Consider the following 16,623-nt stretch of genomic DNA (forward strand, 5'->3'; position numbering starts at 1 on the left):
ACAGAACTGGCATCAAATACTCACAACATAGCTCAGGATCTGTCAAACAAAAGTTCTTATGGACTCAAAGGTATGAATACTTAATTTTTTAATTTTTAAAATTAAGAATCTTATAAATTGCTTGCAATATCTTTCATTTTTTATCAAAGCTAGCTAATAAAAATTTATCAGATAAATGTTTGTAAACTATACCTATTTATTTGGTAATCAAATTTGCAGTTTGCTAATGGAAATGTTTTATTGATTGACTTTCAAGGTGCCACAGAATTTTCATCATTATTTTCCTTGTTCCTAAGCGGCCTTAACATACATTCGTTAGAGGACTAACACCAAGTTAAATTGAACATAAAACATTCATCTCCAATATATTGTTTTAAGCTGAAAATAAGGATTGTTGAAGTTTTTCCCTTACATTTTGTGGTGTAGGTCTAATGACCAAATTAAAATTTTAATATTCCAAAATATGATTAGGACCTGAGCCTTTGCCTTCTGTATTTAATGTCTGGAATTTTTTATAGTCTGTGTAGGTATGGCTAGTTCCTGCAACAACGTGGCACTTGCTTCTCACATGGGAGTTTCCCCTGTAATTTCCTGACTTACCACTCTGTCATGTTGCATCTCTGCTTATAACTATCTGTTTCCCTGTTTTTCCTTCAGGCTACATACATAGTGCCTTGTACTTGCTTTTAAATGTACTCAGATTCTCAGCCTATTATGCAAGTCCAAAGTTGTGTTTAATTATTTTCAAAATACTGCTCTCAAAGTGGTAGGCCAGTCTTTTTTATTTTTATTATATTATTTTTATTTTTATTTATTTTTTTTGAGATGGAGTTTTGCTCTTGTTGCCCAGGCTGGAGTGCAATGGTGCGATCTCGGCTCACTGCAACCTCCACCTCCTGGGTTTAAGCAATTCTCCTGCCTCAGCCTCCCAAGTAGCTGGGATTTACAGGTGTGAGGCACCACTCCTGACTAATTCTCTGTATTTTCAGTAGAGATGGGGTTTCACCATGTTGGCCAGGCTGATCTGAAACTCCTGACCTCAGGTGATCTACTCATGTCTACCTCCCGAAATGCTGCAATTACAGGCATGAGCCACTGCTCCAGGCCCTATTTTTTTATTATTTATTTATTTATTTATTTTTGAGATAGAGTCTTGCTCTGTTGCCCAGGCTGGAGCAGTGGCATGATCTCAGCTCACTGCAACCTCCACCTCCTGGGTTCAAACGATTTTCCTGCCTCAGCCTCCTCAGTAGCTGGGTCTACAGGCACACACCACCACGCCCGGCTAATTTTTGTAGTTTTAGTAGAGACGGGGTTTCACCATATTGACCAGGCTGGTCTTGAACTCCTGACCTCGTGATCCACCCACCTCGGCCTCCCAAAGTGCTGGAAGGGCAGGCATGAGCCACCATGCCGAGCCTTTTTTAAACTTTTAATATATCTCCTGAATTGCCATGGTAGGCCATTCTTACTACATATCATGTATAAAAGTCTGTTTTAACTTACTACATTAACTGTACATATAGTGGCTAAGCTGCGCAATTTTAAAAATTAGAAAAAATAATGTATATTTTAAGCTTTAGAGTACTTTTAATATTTTTTATGTAGGTTTTTGTAATGTTTCATCATTGTTTTTCTCCTGGAAATTTTCCTTTATATCCCTGTGTGTGTACGTTTATCTTCACCATCAAGCTTTCTCTTACAATTCTGGCTTTCATTAACTTCATCCTCCAAATTTCCAGTGTATTAGTGGTTTCTCAGACAGAATTAAATGTTTTCGGTTTTGAAACATCTGTATTTTACATCCAAATATTGGCACAGTTTACATCACATTTCACAGAGAGCCATCCCAATCTGAAATCAGGTACATCCTGTTAAAAACATTCCATAAATAAGGACTCTTTTTCTGGGAAACAATCATCATTTTACTTATGAGGAGGTCAGTTATTTGGCTGTTTACATGATTCTAAGGAAGGTAGACATGGTTACCTGACTTCTTTTGTCTCACAAGCATGCTCCTCCTCCTTTTCCCTCTCCATACACAACTTTTGGAGAGAAACAGAATTTTGTTTGTCAGATGATTAACTCCTTTCTTCTTATGAAGGAACTGAAAACATCCATAATCCCGCTTTCTGGGGTTGTCGTTAATTTCTTAGTGTATTTCCTTTAAAACCATTATCTATGGGCATTTTTTTTCCATACATGCTGTAAACAATGGCCCTCTTATATAAGATCTGTAAGTAAGTATTTTTTGAGTAGCAACACTTTTGAAAGTACTTAGATGTGTTATGGATGAGTATTCTGTAAGAACTGTTTGAGCGCATCCTGTGTACTGACTCCAGAACTTAAAGCAGCAGACTTGATATGAGCAAGAGTAATGTTGAACTTTGCTGGAGACCTATTAGGAAGCCATGTAGTAGAGCTAATATTTTATAAAAAGGATGCTTCTCTAAATTTGATAATTCAGTAATCCACCTGAAATAGGGTCCAAGACAGATTTGCCTTAAAATGAAATTTGTTGTTTTGAAGACTATATCGTAAGAAATCAAACCATTGTTAAATGTCTATATTTGTGCTACATCCATACTTTCTTACTCATGGCAGAATTGCTTGGATGTGACCTATATTGAAGCAAAATCCATTTGAAACACTGATTTGAGGTTATGTAGATAGTGACTACTAGTCAAGTTGCATTTGTAAACATTACTTCAAAGAGAAGGGGAGAAAAGAAATATTACTGATTTTACCGAGAATAGATTAAGAACGTCATGTTTCTTGGGTTGTAAACTAAATTGCTAGTGAGGCGTATGTATCTTTTTTCCCGCATAGTACACAAAAAGGAATCATTTGGACTGAGACTGTATTTGACTTTGTGGTATAAACTTTGATTGCTGTTGTTTCCCAACAGGGGCTTGGAAGAATTCTGTGGAAGAGTGGACAACAGAAGACTGGACTGAAGATGTAAGTGTTTGCTGTCAGATGAGACCTTTCTTTTTTTTTTTTTTTGAAATGGAATTTCACTTTTGTTGCCCAGGCTGGAATGCAATGGCGTGATCTTGGCTCATTGCAACCTCTGCCTCCCGGATTCAAGCAGTTCTTCTGCCTCAGCCTCCCAAATAGCTGGGATTACAGATGTGCGCCACCACGCCTGGCTAATTTTGTGTTTTTTTTTAATAGAGACGATGTTTCACCATTTTGGTCAGGGTGGTCTCAAACTCCTGACCTCAGGTGATACACCCGCCTCAACCTCCCAAAGTGCTGGGATTATAGGCGTGAGACACTGCGCCTGGCCGATACCTGTCTTTCTTTGGGTGTTTGGTGGGGACTTTGGTGCTTGGAAGAAGGAGCCTGAGACATCTTATCTCATCTTGGCTTCTTTTCTGGCATGTATCGTAGCCAGGGTTTTCGAGAGTTGGCTTTTTTAGCAGATGCTTCTTAAAAGGAACTTAGATTTTCAGATTTTTAAGAATATTTGTTTTTGTGCTTAAAAATGACCAAGTGTCAAGATGATTGGGAGATTGGAAAAAAATAAACAAGAAAAAAGGTTGAGGTGTTAGGCTGGGCGTAGTGACTCACAACTGTAATCCCAGCACTCTGAGAAGCTGAGGTAGGAGGATCACTTGAAGCCAGGAATATGAGACCTGCCTGAGTAACAAAGTGAGACCCCTGTCTCTACAAAAAAAAATAATAAAAAAATTACCTGGGTGTGGGGTTGTGCATCTGTAGTCTCAGCTACTCGGGAGGCTAAGGCAGGAGGATCTCTTGAGCCCAGGAGTTCAAGGCTGCATTATCATTCCACCGCCCTCTAGCCTGGGTGACAGAGCAAGAATCCATCTTAAAGCAAACAAACAAAATTTACCAGGTGTTAAGTAGGATTGATTTTTTTTTTTTTTTTAAGCTTATCTGTGTTTTGTTTGACCTGATAGCCAGCTGACACTGTTGCCCAGATTTGTGAACTATTATTCTTTAGAATATTTTCATTAAAGGGGAGTCTGTATTTTGGATCACATTTGAAATTAACCTGAATAAGTTTGCTCTGGTTCCATGCCCAACCTCTTCCCGTTTTGACTAGAAGAACCCTTTTTAAAAAAAAATTCCTTTATTGCACAGATATTTTTGAGCATGTTACACTAGCTTCTGGGTACTGTCAGTCTATAAGTTCTGCTTTCAGCATAGTATTTTTTTTGGAAAAATAAGTTAAATAATAAAGAGAAAAAAGGGATAAATAACCCAATACCATAAAATTTTATACCTCTTTTCTGTTTGACTGTCAAGTTCTAGAACTCTTGAGTTTGGTATCTGCCTGACACAGAGTTTGAGCAGACATTGAGAGGGAAATAATAAATGGATTACAAATACAGATCCTCAAAACTATATACAATGACGCAGACTTTGAGATTCTTTCTTTTTCTCTGTCTCCATATGTGTTTCCATTTATGCTAACAGGACCTGCTTTGAATGAGAAACAAGAAACATGATTTCTACTTGACTTGTTTAATGACCTTAGGCAGGGCGTTGTTCCTTGGGTCTTACTACTCCTTCACACACAGTATTATTTGGGTTTTAAGTGGTGTTTGAACAACCCACTACCATAGATAGATTCATTTTACCTTGTAAAAAATAAGTACTTCAATTTTTTTTTTTTTTTGAGACAGGGCCTTGCTCTTGCTCTGTCACCAGGCTGGAGTGCAGTGGCATGATCTTGGCTCACTGCAACCTCCACCTCTGGGTTCAAGTGATTATCCTGCCCCAGCCACCTGAGTAGCTGGAATTATAGATGCACGCCACCATGCCTGGCCAATTTTTGTATTTTTAGTAGAGACGGGGTTTCACCATGTTGGCCAGGCTGGTCTCGAATTCCTAACCTCAGGTGATCTGTCCGACTTGGCTTCCCAAAGGTCTGGGATTACAGGCATGAGCCACTGCGCCCGGCCTTTTTTTAATTTTAGAGACCAGGTCTTGCACTGTTGGCCAGCTCACTCCAGCCCCAAACTCCTGTGTTCAAGGGATCCTCTTGCCTCAGCCTCCAAGTAGTTGAGATTACAGGTGCATGCCATCATGCCTGGCCCTTCCTTTAAAAAAAAAAAAAAAAAAAAAAAAAGGCCGGGCACAGTGGCTCATGCCTGTAATCCCAGCATTTTGGGAGGCTGCGGTGGGCGGATCACCTGAGGTCAGGAGTTCAAGACAAGCCTGGCCAACGTGGTGAAACCCTGTCTCTAATAAAAATACAAAAATTAGCCAGGTGGGATGGTGGGCACCTGTAATTCCAATTACTTGGGAGACTGAGGCAGGAGAATCACTTGAACCCGGGAGGCACTTGCAGTGAGACAAGATCACACCATTGCACTCCAGCCTGGGCAGCAAGAATGAAACTCCATCTCAAAAAAAAGGTGGGGGGAACCATTCAGTGTTTTATTATCATGTTTAGATATGTCAATGTTTATAGTAGTTCTCATTTACTTTTTCTCTTTTTCATAAATCGATTTAATTTGTAAGTTTCAGGCAAAAATGGATTCACTGGGAATATTAAAATATACTACCTTGGGGCAGGCACAGTGGCTCATGCCTGTAACCCTAGCACTTTGGGAGGCTGAGGCAGGAGGATCGCTTGAGCCCAAGAGATCAAGCGCAGCCTGGGCAACATAGGGAGGCCGTGTCTCTACAAAAAATTTTTAAAATAGCTGTGTGTGATGGCAGGTGCCTGTAGTCCCAGCTACTTAGGAAGTAGAGGTGGGAGGAATGCTTGAGCCTGGGAGGTTGAGTTTGTAGCTGCATTGAGCCTCAGTGATCATGTCACTGCATTCTTGCCTGGGTGACAGAGTAAGGTCTGTCTCCTAAAAAAGAAAAAAAAAACCCTTCCCACACACCCTGTTTTGGAATAGGATGCAACTTAGGCCCTTCTTGTTGACTTGTTGAACCGGTAAACAATTTAGCACTTTTATATTGTTGAAGAAAATGAACACCTACTGTCTGCTCTACCTCCTGCTTACACATAGTATGTCATGCAGGAAGTCTGGTTTTATACAGTGTTTCTGAGACATTTAGAGTTGATAAGAATTATGGGAACATTTTGAGTAGCATTTTTATGTTTTCCGTGTTACCTCATTAGATCAACATTTTCCAGCCTTTCAAAGCCGAGTCCCCACATTGAAAACATAAAAAGAACATGTATCTTTTATTAATGTCAGTTGAGGTTTCAAACAATTTATCTTGAATGCCCTAAAAGTGAGTTAAAACAGTGTGCACATATCCCAAAATAATTATGCTGAGTGAAAGAAGCCAGGAATAAAGGTTTGGATACTTTTATGATTTCATTTAAAATTCTAGAAAATGCAGCCTAATCTGTAGTGTCAGAAAGCATGTGAGTGGTTGCCTGGGGATGCAGACAAGTTGTGGGATTGAGTGATTCCACAGGGACAGGTGGAAATTGTGGGGGAGTAAAGAATATGTTCACTGTCCTAATTGTGGTGATGGTTTCATGGGGGCCTATGTATGCCAGACTTATTCAGTTATTTGGTTTGAATATTTGCGGTTTATTAGATGTGTTAGAATGCGATAAAATTAATTTTTTAAAAATAATAGAAACTCATGGTTTAATAAAAATGAAATGTAAAATTACTGATCAATTAAGTACTAAAGACATCTGTCTTTGGGGGGAGAAAACATCGATTATTTCACCTTTACAAACTTCTTAATGACTTCTTCTTTTTTTTTTTTTTTTTGAGGCAGGATCTCACTTTGTCCCCTAGGCTGGAGTGCAGTGGTGTGATCATGGCTCACGGCAGCCTCAACCTCTGGACTGAAGCGATTCTCCTGCCTCAGCCTCCCATGTAGCTGGGACAGGTGCACACCACCACGACCAGCCAATTTTTTTTTTTCCTAGAGATGAAGCCTTACTTCTGGCCTCAAGCAATCCTCCTGCCTCGGCTGCCCAGAGTTTTGGGCTTTCAGGTGTGAGCCACCATTCCTGGCCACCTCAACTTCTTTTTGGCATTTCTGTTAGCATTGTTGGTGGGTTTATTGGTATTCTCATTTTGTGTAATGACAAATAGAGAAGTGAGTCTCCGGTTGAGCCCTGGTTTGAGTGTTTCACTGTGTTGTTTACCATTAGTCTCATCATTTTCCTGATTTGAAATCATTCTTGTAGGCCTTTCAATCTAAAATTACCTTCACTTGCAGCTGGGCGCCATGGCTTATACTTGTAATCCCAACACTTTGCGAGGTCAAGGTGGGTGCATCACTTGAGGCCAGGAATTGGAGATTATCCTGGGCAACATGGGAAAACCCTGTTTCTACTAAAAATACAAAAATTAGCTCGGTGTGGCGGCGCATGCTGGTGCGTGCCTGGAGGCCCAGCTACTCAGGAGGCTGAGGCGAGATGATCGCTTGAACCCAGGAGGCACAGATTGCAGTGAGCTGAGATCACGTCACTGCACTCCTTCCTGGGCAACAGGGCCAGACCCTGTCTCAAAAAAAAAAAAAAATTGCATTCACTTGAAAATTACTTGTCATGGTCACTTGTATATTTCATTTTCTTTAGAATAGCTGTTATGTGAAGTGTAAGAGACTACTGATGACTACAAATGATCAGGAAGTCAGTGTTTTGGGTTTAGTAGTATGTAGAGTAAGATTAAATTTTTCAACTTTCCATACAGCTTTCTGAAACAAAGGTCTTCACTGCCTCATCTGCTCCAGCAGAGAATCACATCTTACCTGGGCAAAGGTAAATACTTTTTGCCATCTTATATTTGTTATTCAAAGCATTACTGAAATCTTTTGCCTCAGGAAAGGTATTTTCATTTTTGGGTCTCTTTCTATTTTTTCCCTTTTTATCCAAGGCTAACCTTTATTTTACCACTACTTGGTAAATCTGACAGAGCTTCAATCATTTTCTAATTGATGTATCCACTGATGAATTTGTTAGCAGTTGTTGCAGACATCATGTTAAACTTTTTTTTTTTTCTTTTTTGAGACGTAGTTTTGCTCTTGTTGCCCAGGCTAGAGTGCAGTGGCGCTATCTCGGCTCACTGCAACCTCCGCCTCTCGGGTTCAAGTGATTCTCCTGCCTCAAGCCTCCCAAGTAGCTGGGATTACAGGCATGCACCCCCATGCCTGGCTAATTTTGTATTTTTGGTAGAGACAGTTTTTCCATGTTGTTCAGGCTGGTCTCAAATTCCCAACCTCAGGTGATCCGCCCACCTCAGCCTCCCAAAGTGCTGGGATTACAGATGTGAGCCACCACACCTGGCCCTTTTTTTTGTTTTGTTTTGTTTTTTTGAGACGGAGTCTCACTCTGTCACCTAGGCTGGAGTGCAGTGGCGCGATCTCGGCTCACTGCAACCTCCCCCTCCTGAGTTCAAGTGATTCTTCTGCCTCATCCTCCCAAGTAGCTGGGACTACAGGCGCCTGCCACCACGCCCGGCTAATTTTTGTATTTTTAGTGGAGACGGGGTTTCACCATATTGGCTAGGCTGGTCTCGAAATCCTGACCTCGTGATCCGCCAGCCTCGGCCTCCTAAAGTGCTGGGATTACAGGCTTGAGCCACCGTGCCTGGCCTAAACTTTTTTAATGGTTGCTATTTTCACTTTTGTAGACCTGTTTTTTTTTTTTTTTTTGACAGAATGAACTTAATACATTGTATTCTTTGGTTTCTTCATGTACCATTTATTTAGATATTCTGAAACTAATACAGATCTCTTATTTTATTTGAGTTCTACTAGTTTTACTCTGCTAGATTACAGAAAAGGAAGGAACTTATGGGATAACCACATTCTTAGAATGTACACTGAAACAAATGACTGAAGAGCATTTATTTATATTCTAGTTTTCACACTAAACACCTTTGAAAGTGGTTTCAAAGTGTAGTGATCTGGAAAGATAAAAGACTGGTTACATATGATACCTTAGAAATGAAGGCAGTTTTGAACCTAACAGGATCAATCTCATGCTAAATGAGATGGTGATGAGATTTCATTGTAGGGAAATAAAAATGATTAATGATTATGTCTTATAGTATATTGTTTTGAGATTGTTTGGAGTTTGTTTTTAAATGCACATATTCTCTGTTGTATTTATGATTCAGTGAATTTACTGGGATCATTGTCATGAAATTCAACTTGGCTATAGTCTATAAGGGAGAGGAACTCAGGCTAGGAACTTTGCCATGTGTCAGGAATGAGTCTTGAATTGTCCTATAATCTGCCTGTCTTATTGGCATGGTGCGAATGTCAGTTAGGAGAACTGATGGGAACTGGCCTTTGAAAGGATTCAATGGCATTCATTACAAGGTTAGGTAATACGGTGCATCTGGCAGGTCCTACTACACTAGGTAAGTTTAGAAAAGAGTTGGTACAGGAAGTTTGTAGCTCATTGTTGTCAGGTAGTCCAAATTGGAATATCTGTCTGGGGGTGTTTTAAGAGTTCTGGTTAACAGTATATTTGTTATTATACTGTGCATTTATTCCTGAATATTTTAAAGATAAAATTATATGGGCATGTGTGTGTGTGTGTGTGTGTGTGTGTGTGTGTGTGTGTGTGTATACACTTAAATGTATTATGGGATAGAATGTAAAAATTTAAGATAAATATGAAACTTGGCCAGGTAGGGTGGCTCACGCCTGTAATCCCAGCACTTTGGGAGGCCAAGGCAGGCGGCTCAGTTGAGAGCAGGAGTTTGAGACCAGCCTGTCCAACATGGTGAAACCCTGTCTCTACTAAAAATACAAAAATTAGCTGGGCATGGTGGCACACGCCTGTAATCCCAGCTACTTGGGAGGCTGAGGCACGAGAATCGCTTAAGCCTGGGAGGCAGAGGTTGCAGTGAGCCAGGGTCACACCACTGCATTCCAGCCTTGGTAACAGAGTGAGACACTGTCTTAGGGAAAAAAAAAAAAAGTGAAACTTATTGAATTGCTTACTGCAGGTGAGGTCTTCATTCCCTAGAAATATGGATTTATTAGGAACTCTGGTTTTGGGTAATAAATGGGTAAAATATTCTAGGTAAAATGAACCAAACTTGAGAAAATTGTTTAATTTTACTTTATTGCTCCAGGTTTTCAAATCAGTTTATAATGTGTTAGTCATTACTTTGAAAATTTCTCAATACACCTTTTGATTCTCTTCTCTGCAAAGCCCTGCTTCAGTCTCTGTGGCTTGGTATGTTCTTTTGTGTGGATGATGCCCTCCTTTTGCCCCCTTAAACCCCATTTTCCAAAGGTTCTCCTCATTTGATTTTTAATGTAAATTCACTATATATTGATTGACTTCTCACATTCATTTGTTGGTAAGATTTGCTTATGACTGGTTCCTCATTGCTTTTTGTCTGCTTAGCATTGATCTGGTAGCCTTGCTCCAGAAGCCTGTTCCTCACAGTGAAGCCTCAGAAGCCAACTCCTTTGAAACTTCCCAACAGCAGGGCTTTGGCCAAGCCCTTGTCTTCACAAATTCGCAACACAACAATCAGATGGCACCAGGGACTGGCAGCTCCACTGCCGTCAACTCCTGTTCTCCTCAGAGCCTGGTAACTCACTTTTATTTCAGTGTGGGATTTTAAGAAATATACCCATTAGCAAATGTATTCTAGAATATGATACATGCCTTATAATTACTTTCTAAATATAAAAATATCTACAGTAAGGCCGGGCATGATGGCTCATGCCTGTAATCCCAGCACTTTGGGAGCTGAGGCTTGAGGATTACTTGAACCCAGGAGTTTGAAACCAGCCTGGGCAAAACTCTGTCTCTACAAAAAAAGCAAACTAACAAAAATTAGCTGAGTGTGGTGTTGTGTGCCTGTAGTCTCAGTTACTTGGGAGGCTGAGGTTGGAGGATCACTTGTGCCCAGGAGTTTGAGGTTGCAGTGAGCCATGATCATGCCTCTGTACTCCAGGCTGGGTGACAGAGCGAGACCCTGTCTCTAAAACAAAACATCAAAAAATTCTACGGTAGATCTTAGTCCAGAAAACAATGATGTGGTAATTTCCAAGCACATATCTGATGATTCCATGTGGAATTTAACTACCTGAGTTTCCTGGACAAAGACAAAAATTTTTTTATGGTTTGTCGAATTCTTTGAACTGATGATCACCCTTGAGATTGAAAGTACCCCTTTCTTCTGAATGATGTTTTCCTTGTATTTTGTTTCATATTATGTCTCTATAGTTAGTATATTCAATTTCTTGTTTTCCAATTAAATGCGAAAGTTTATCAGAATTGACTTGCTATAAAATCATGTAAAAACAGTCTAAGTCTGCCTAGGCACTTACATTTTTTGCTTTTTTTTTTCCCCCTAAGACCGTAAAATAAGCTACATTTTCTTAAAATGCCGAATGATTAACAGAGGCCCTTATAGTTTGGATTTGTTTTTATTGAAACAGTGTCATTTAGTACTGTATGACTGATTTCCAATGTGAGTTAAGCTCTCATCCAGAAGGAACTTCAGAAACTGTTAGTGAAGGCTGTGAAGATAGGCTTATGGAAGTATAAGCTTAGATCATAGCTTATACAAGAATGTTGCTTTAGAATGGTGAACTGAAGTTCCTACCCAACTACAGGAAGTTCTGAGCTGGCAAGGGGAAGTTAGAAAGGTCTATGGATGCAGAACTACAGCTCTTACTAGGGATAATTATTTTAGTTTGTTGCTGTGTTTTTCCTGAAATTTATTGCAGAGAAACAGAATTTTCTCCCCTGAGTCAAATCGTTTGTTTTACCCTGATAAAATTGAGAATTGAATATTTAAACTTTTCCTTAGTATTTTCTACTCTGTGTAGCCATATCATGTGTTGGGCTTGGGGACTTGGTGTTTTTAGTATCATTGGTTTATGAGGTGGTGTCAGTGCTTGAAGTAGAACAGCCCAAGGCTTCTTTATTTTGAGAAGGCCTAATAAAAACCCTGATTTTTAATTGACGCACCAGAGTCTTTTCCTCCTCCGCCTTTCCCTCTGCTACTGGTATAATTATGTAATGCCCTTGCTGAAATCTATGTGTGTCCACTGAATTGATAAGAAGGACTTGAGTTTTTACAGCAATCTTCAGATATGTTGCTTTATGTAGTGACCAGCATGAGAATGACCAACATGAGAAGGCAGAATAAGAATTGTTTGTGTGGCGTTGTATTAGAGCAGTGGTTCTCAACCCTACTCTAAACTTTAAAAATCACTGGGAGCTGGGCGCGGTGGCTCACACCTGTTATTCCAGCACTTTGGGAGGCCGAGGTGGGTGGATCACCTGAGGTTAGGAGTTTGAGACCAGCCTGGCCAATGTGGTAAAACCCCATCTCTACTAAAAATACAAAAATTAGCCAGGAGTAGTGGTGGGCGCCTATAATCCCAGCTTCTTGGGAGGCTGAGTCAAGAGAATCACTTGAACCCGGGAGGTGGAGGTTGCAGTGAGCCGTGATCACGCCATTGCACTCCAGCCTGGGCGACGAGAGAAACTCTATCTTAAATCAATCAATCAATCAATCAATCAATCAATCAATCATTGGGGAGGCCAGGCATGGCATGGTGGCTCATCCCTGTAAATCCCAGAACTTTGGGAGGCTGAGGCCGGAAGATTATGAGATGCCAGGAATTTGAGACCAGCCTGGCAACATAGCGAGGCCTCATCTTGCTAAAATAAAATAAGCTGGTTGTCGTGGCACATGCCCTGTAATCATAGCTACTGTAATCCCAGCTACTTGAGAGGCTGGCATGGGAGGATCACTTGAGCCCGGGAGGTTGTTCTGTGGCCCTCCAGCCTGGGTTGAGAGCAATACCTTGTCTCCAAATAATAATTAATAATAAAATAAAATTGCTGGAGAACCTAGTAAATAACAGCAGCAACAGAAGTGATGATGATATTTCCCGAGTCTCTAAAACAAAACATGTCCTCATCTTTGGGATTGGGATTTGGGCACTGTGTGTGTTTGTGTGTATGTGCATGTATGCACATATGTGTACTGTATACATTTTAAAAGTCTCTCCATTGATTTAAATGTGTAGGTGAACTTAAGAGGCCTGTGCTGTGTGTTACCTAGGGCATGGCAGTAGTCATTGATTCAGTGATTTCGCTGTGTTGTAAAGCACATAGTGCATTTGATAAAACTAGCTGATGCATGTTAGGGATTATGTAGGATAACAGGATGAAGAGAGTCATCACCTGGGAAGCCTTCATTAAATCAGTGGGCTTGAGCTGGATTTTTGCAAATTGGTAGCAACCTCAGACCAGTGTATTGGGCAACCTGAAAAAAGAATCTGGAGCAGTGATAAGTAATGTTAGCACAACTGTTTCAGTATGAGCAGATTCTCTGTCACAGCTGTCCATAACCTAATGTTTTACTCAAAGCGAAGTTAGGATTTCCATCCAAGTGGGACATTCCTTGTCTTTGAATGTTGATAATAGAAGTAATTGTTTCAACTTACTTGAGGGAAGGCAAAGTATTTGTTTTTGACCTTAAATGGATATGAAATGTTATTTTTGGGCCAGGCGCGGTGGCTCATGCCTGTAATCCCAGCACTTTGGGAGGCCGAGGCAGGTGGATCACAAGGTCAGGAGATGGAAGCCACCCTGGCTAACATGGTGAAACCCCGTCTCTACTAAAAATACAACAAAAACAAAAAAGCCGGGCGTGGTGGTGGGCGCCTGTAGTCCCAGCTACTCGGGAGGCTGAGGCAGGAGAATGGAGTGAACCTGGGAGGCAGAGCTTGCAGTGAGCCGAGATCGCGCCACTGCACTCCAGCCTGGGTGACAGAGCAAGACTGTCTCAAAAAAGAAAAAAGAAAAGAAAAGAAATGTTATTTTTGATGAAGAACTTATATTTCAGAATGATCTTGATATGTAAAAATGTAGTTGATCTTCCATTGTCTTTTCTAGTCATAGGCTTTTCATTCTCTTTGGATCTCGACCTGACAGGACAAATGGGGCAGGAGTAACATTGTTTTTCCTGTACTTATTTATGGAACGTATTTGGTGTTCTTAGTCATCTAAACAACTTGAAATGAAAATAGCAGTGTCTATGGTATTTGCTCAACTTCAAATACCTATGTATCGCAGTGTCTCATTTTGGAATAGTAACCACTGAAGTTCAGTTCTTTGACCTGTATTTGATCTTGTGTGTGTGTGCGCGTGTGTGCGCACACACACATGAGAGACGAGTCTAGCTCTGTCACCCAGGCTGGAGTGCAGTGGTGCGATCTCACCTTACTGCAACCTCCACCTCCTGGGTTCAAGCGATTCTCCTGTTTCAGCCTCCGGAGTAGCTGGGATTGCAGGCGTTCACCACCATCCCTGGCTAATTTTTGTATTTTTAGTAGAGACGGGGTTTCATCATGTTGGCCAGGCTGGTCTCTAACTCCTGCCCTCAGGTGATCCACCCACCTCGGCTTCCGAAAGTGCTGGGGTTACAGGTGTGAGCCACTGTGCCCAGCCTGACCTGTATTTGATCTTGCAGGGTCATCTCACACTGATCTCTTCTTTGACTGTACATCTTGTAATCATTAAAGATGAAGACTGTGGTTCACAGATTAGGAAAATAATGTGTTTTTGTTGGTCAAGCATATCTTTGTCATGTATTTCATGGCATTCCTCTTCAGTTTTTTTAAATAGTGATATTTAATTGTGAACTTATGACATCACTTTTTATTATTTTATTTTATTTTTATTTATTTATTTATTTATTTTTTTTGAGATGGAGTCTTGCTCTGTTGCCCAGGCTGGAGTGCAGTGGCGTGATCTCTGCTCACTGCAAGCTCCGCCTCCTGGGTTCACGCCATTCTCCTGCCTCAGTCTCCCGAGTAGCTGGGACTACAAGCGCCTGCCAAAACTCCCGGCTAATTTTTTTGTATTTTTAGTAGAGGCGGGGTTTCACTGTGGTAGCCAGAATGGTCTCAATCTCCTGATCTCGTGATCCGCCTGACCTTGTAATCCACCTACCTTGGCCTCCCAAAGTGTTGGGATTACAGGCGTGAGCCACCGCGCCCGGCCAACATCACGTTTTTAAAAATTGATTTCTTCAAATTCATGGCAAATATTTCCCTTCCCTTTAACTTCTTATGTCAGAATGAGGAAGGATAGCTGCATTTATTTAGTCAGTTTTTATTGCATAGTAATATTTTCATGTAGTATTTTCTAAGTTATATTTTAGTAATTCATATGTTTTAGATTATAGGTTTTAACATACTTGTGAAAATACTTGATGTGTTTTAAAGCCTTGGGCAGAAATTCTGTATTGTTGAGGATTTGTTCTTTTATCCCCCTTTTAAAGTCATCCGTCCTTGGCTCAGGATTTGGAGAGCTTGCACCACCAAAAATGGCAAACATCACCAGCTCCCAGATTTTGGACCAGTTGAAAGCTCCGAGTTTGGGCCAGTTTACCACCACCCCAAGTACACAGCAGAATAGTACAAGTCACCCTACAACTACTACTTCTTGGGACCTCAAGCCCCCAACATCCCAGTCCTCAGTCCTCAGTCATCTTGGTAGGTATACATTGTTTGTGGGTTTGCCCCTACTGAGGACGTTTCAAGCTTTGGCAGAGTGTGTTGACTTGTGAAGACTAATGTGGAATTTGTCCAGAGATGTTTCTTTTTAGTAGAACTCTTGCAGTTTCTCAGTTAAATCAGTCTTCCTTTGTTGTACAATACTTGCATTTATTTGTTTTTGTTGTTGTTCTTGATAGTTTCATTATTGTTGGTAGTAATAGTGGTGGTAGTACATGCCTTGAAAAGTATGGTAAAAGCATGCAAATATGAACATCTAACACTTTGTGTAAATGCATGGACAGAATTTTCTGAGCTCTCTTAGAAGAGGGCGGTGATAGAACATAGAATGTGGAAAACATTTTAAGACTTTTTTTTTTTTTGAGATGGGGTCTTCCTGTGCTGCCTAGGCTGATCTCCACCTCCTGGCCTCAAGCAGTCTTTTCATCTCAGCCTTCTGAGTAACTGGGATTATAGATGTGCACCACTGTATCCAGCCTAGACAATATTTTACTTTATTATTTTATTATTATTTTTTTGAGTCAGGATCTTGCTCTGTTGCACAGGCTGGAGTACAGTGGCACAGTGACGCGTCACTGCCATCTTGACCTCCCAGGCTCAGTCGATCCTCCCACCTCAGCCTCTCTAGTAGGTGGGACTATAGGCACACGCCGTCACTCCTGGCTGATTTTTTTGTATTTTTTTAATGTGACGGGTTTGCCATGTTGCCCAGGCTGGTCTGGAACTCCTGGACTAAGGCGATCTGCCCACCTCGGCCTCCAAAAGTGCTGAGATCACAGGTGTGAGCCACCACGCCCGGCCTGGACAGTATTTTAACTATCACACTCTCATGCTTTCTCATTCTAACATTTTGAAGTATCAACTATGATTTCATCAACCTTTACATTCCGTGGTTTGTATTGTAAAGGTCCCATGTGTAGACTGGATGTTTTCTAAACTAAACTCCCACAGAAATTGTGACATTAAGCCACCATTCCCCACCAGCACTCACATGCCACACTGTATTAAGGAATAGCAGGGGATTTCATTCATTGTGGAGCTGGCCATGTGGGCTGGTTTATGGTTAGGGCATATAGAGAGACAGGGAAGCATATTCCTCTGTTCTGTGAAATGACTTACTGTGTTGGAAGTACCTGAGACCATTCC

The 16,623-nt window shown here is 40.9% G+C and overlaps 1 protein-coding gene and 1 non-coding gene across 27 annotated transcripts in view; both read left to right on the forward strand.

Moving 5' to 3' along the window:
• Positions 1-16,623, forward strand: part of UBAP2 (ubiquitin associated protein 2) — a 127,370-nt gene that overhangs the window by 85,433 nt on the left and 25,314 nt on the right. For 22 of the 26 annotated variants that reach the window (XM_063696959.1, XM_055351671.2, XM_019033537.4 and 19 more), the window contains 5 exons: positions 5-70; positions 2,909-2,961; positions 7,656-7,723; positions 10,331-10,520; positions 15,243-15,456. In XM_063696959.1, coding sequence (XP_063553029.1) covers positions 5-70; positions 2,909-2,961; positions 7,656-7,723; positions 10,331-10,520; positions 15,243-15,456 — 591 coding nt within the window. The remainder of the gene's footprint in view (positions 1-4; positions 71-2,908; positions 2,962-7,655; positions 7,724-10,330; positions 10,521-15,242; positions 15,457-16,623) is intronic. The other 4 variants (XM_063696977.1, XM_063696975.1, XM_063696976.1 and 1 more) reach the window with 2 other exon arrangements.
• LOC115935909 (small nucleolar RNA SNORD121A) lies at positions 10,955-11,036 on the forward strand. Its single transcript, XR_004071499.1, has one exon. It is a non-coding gene; the product is annotated as a small nucleolar RNA SNORD121A (small nucleolar RNA).

The sequence above is a fragment of the Gorilla gorilla genome, chromosome 13 (genome assembly GCF_029281585.2).
Source record: "Gorilla gorilla gorilla isolate KB3781 chromosome 13, NHGRI_mGorGor1-v2.1_pri, whole genome shotgun sequence".
In the NCBI taxonomy this organism is placed as follows: domain Eukaryota; kingdom Metazoa; phylum Chordata; class Mammalia; order Primates; family Hominidae; genus Gorilla; species Gorilla gorilla.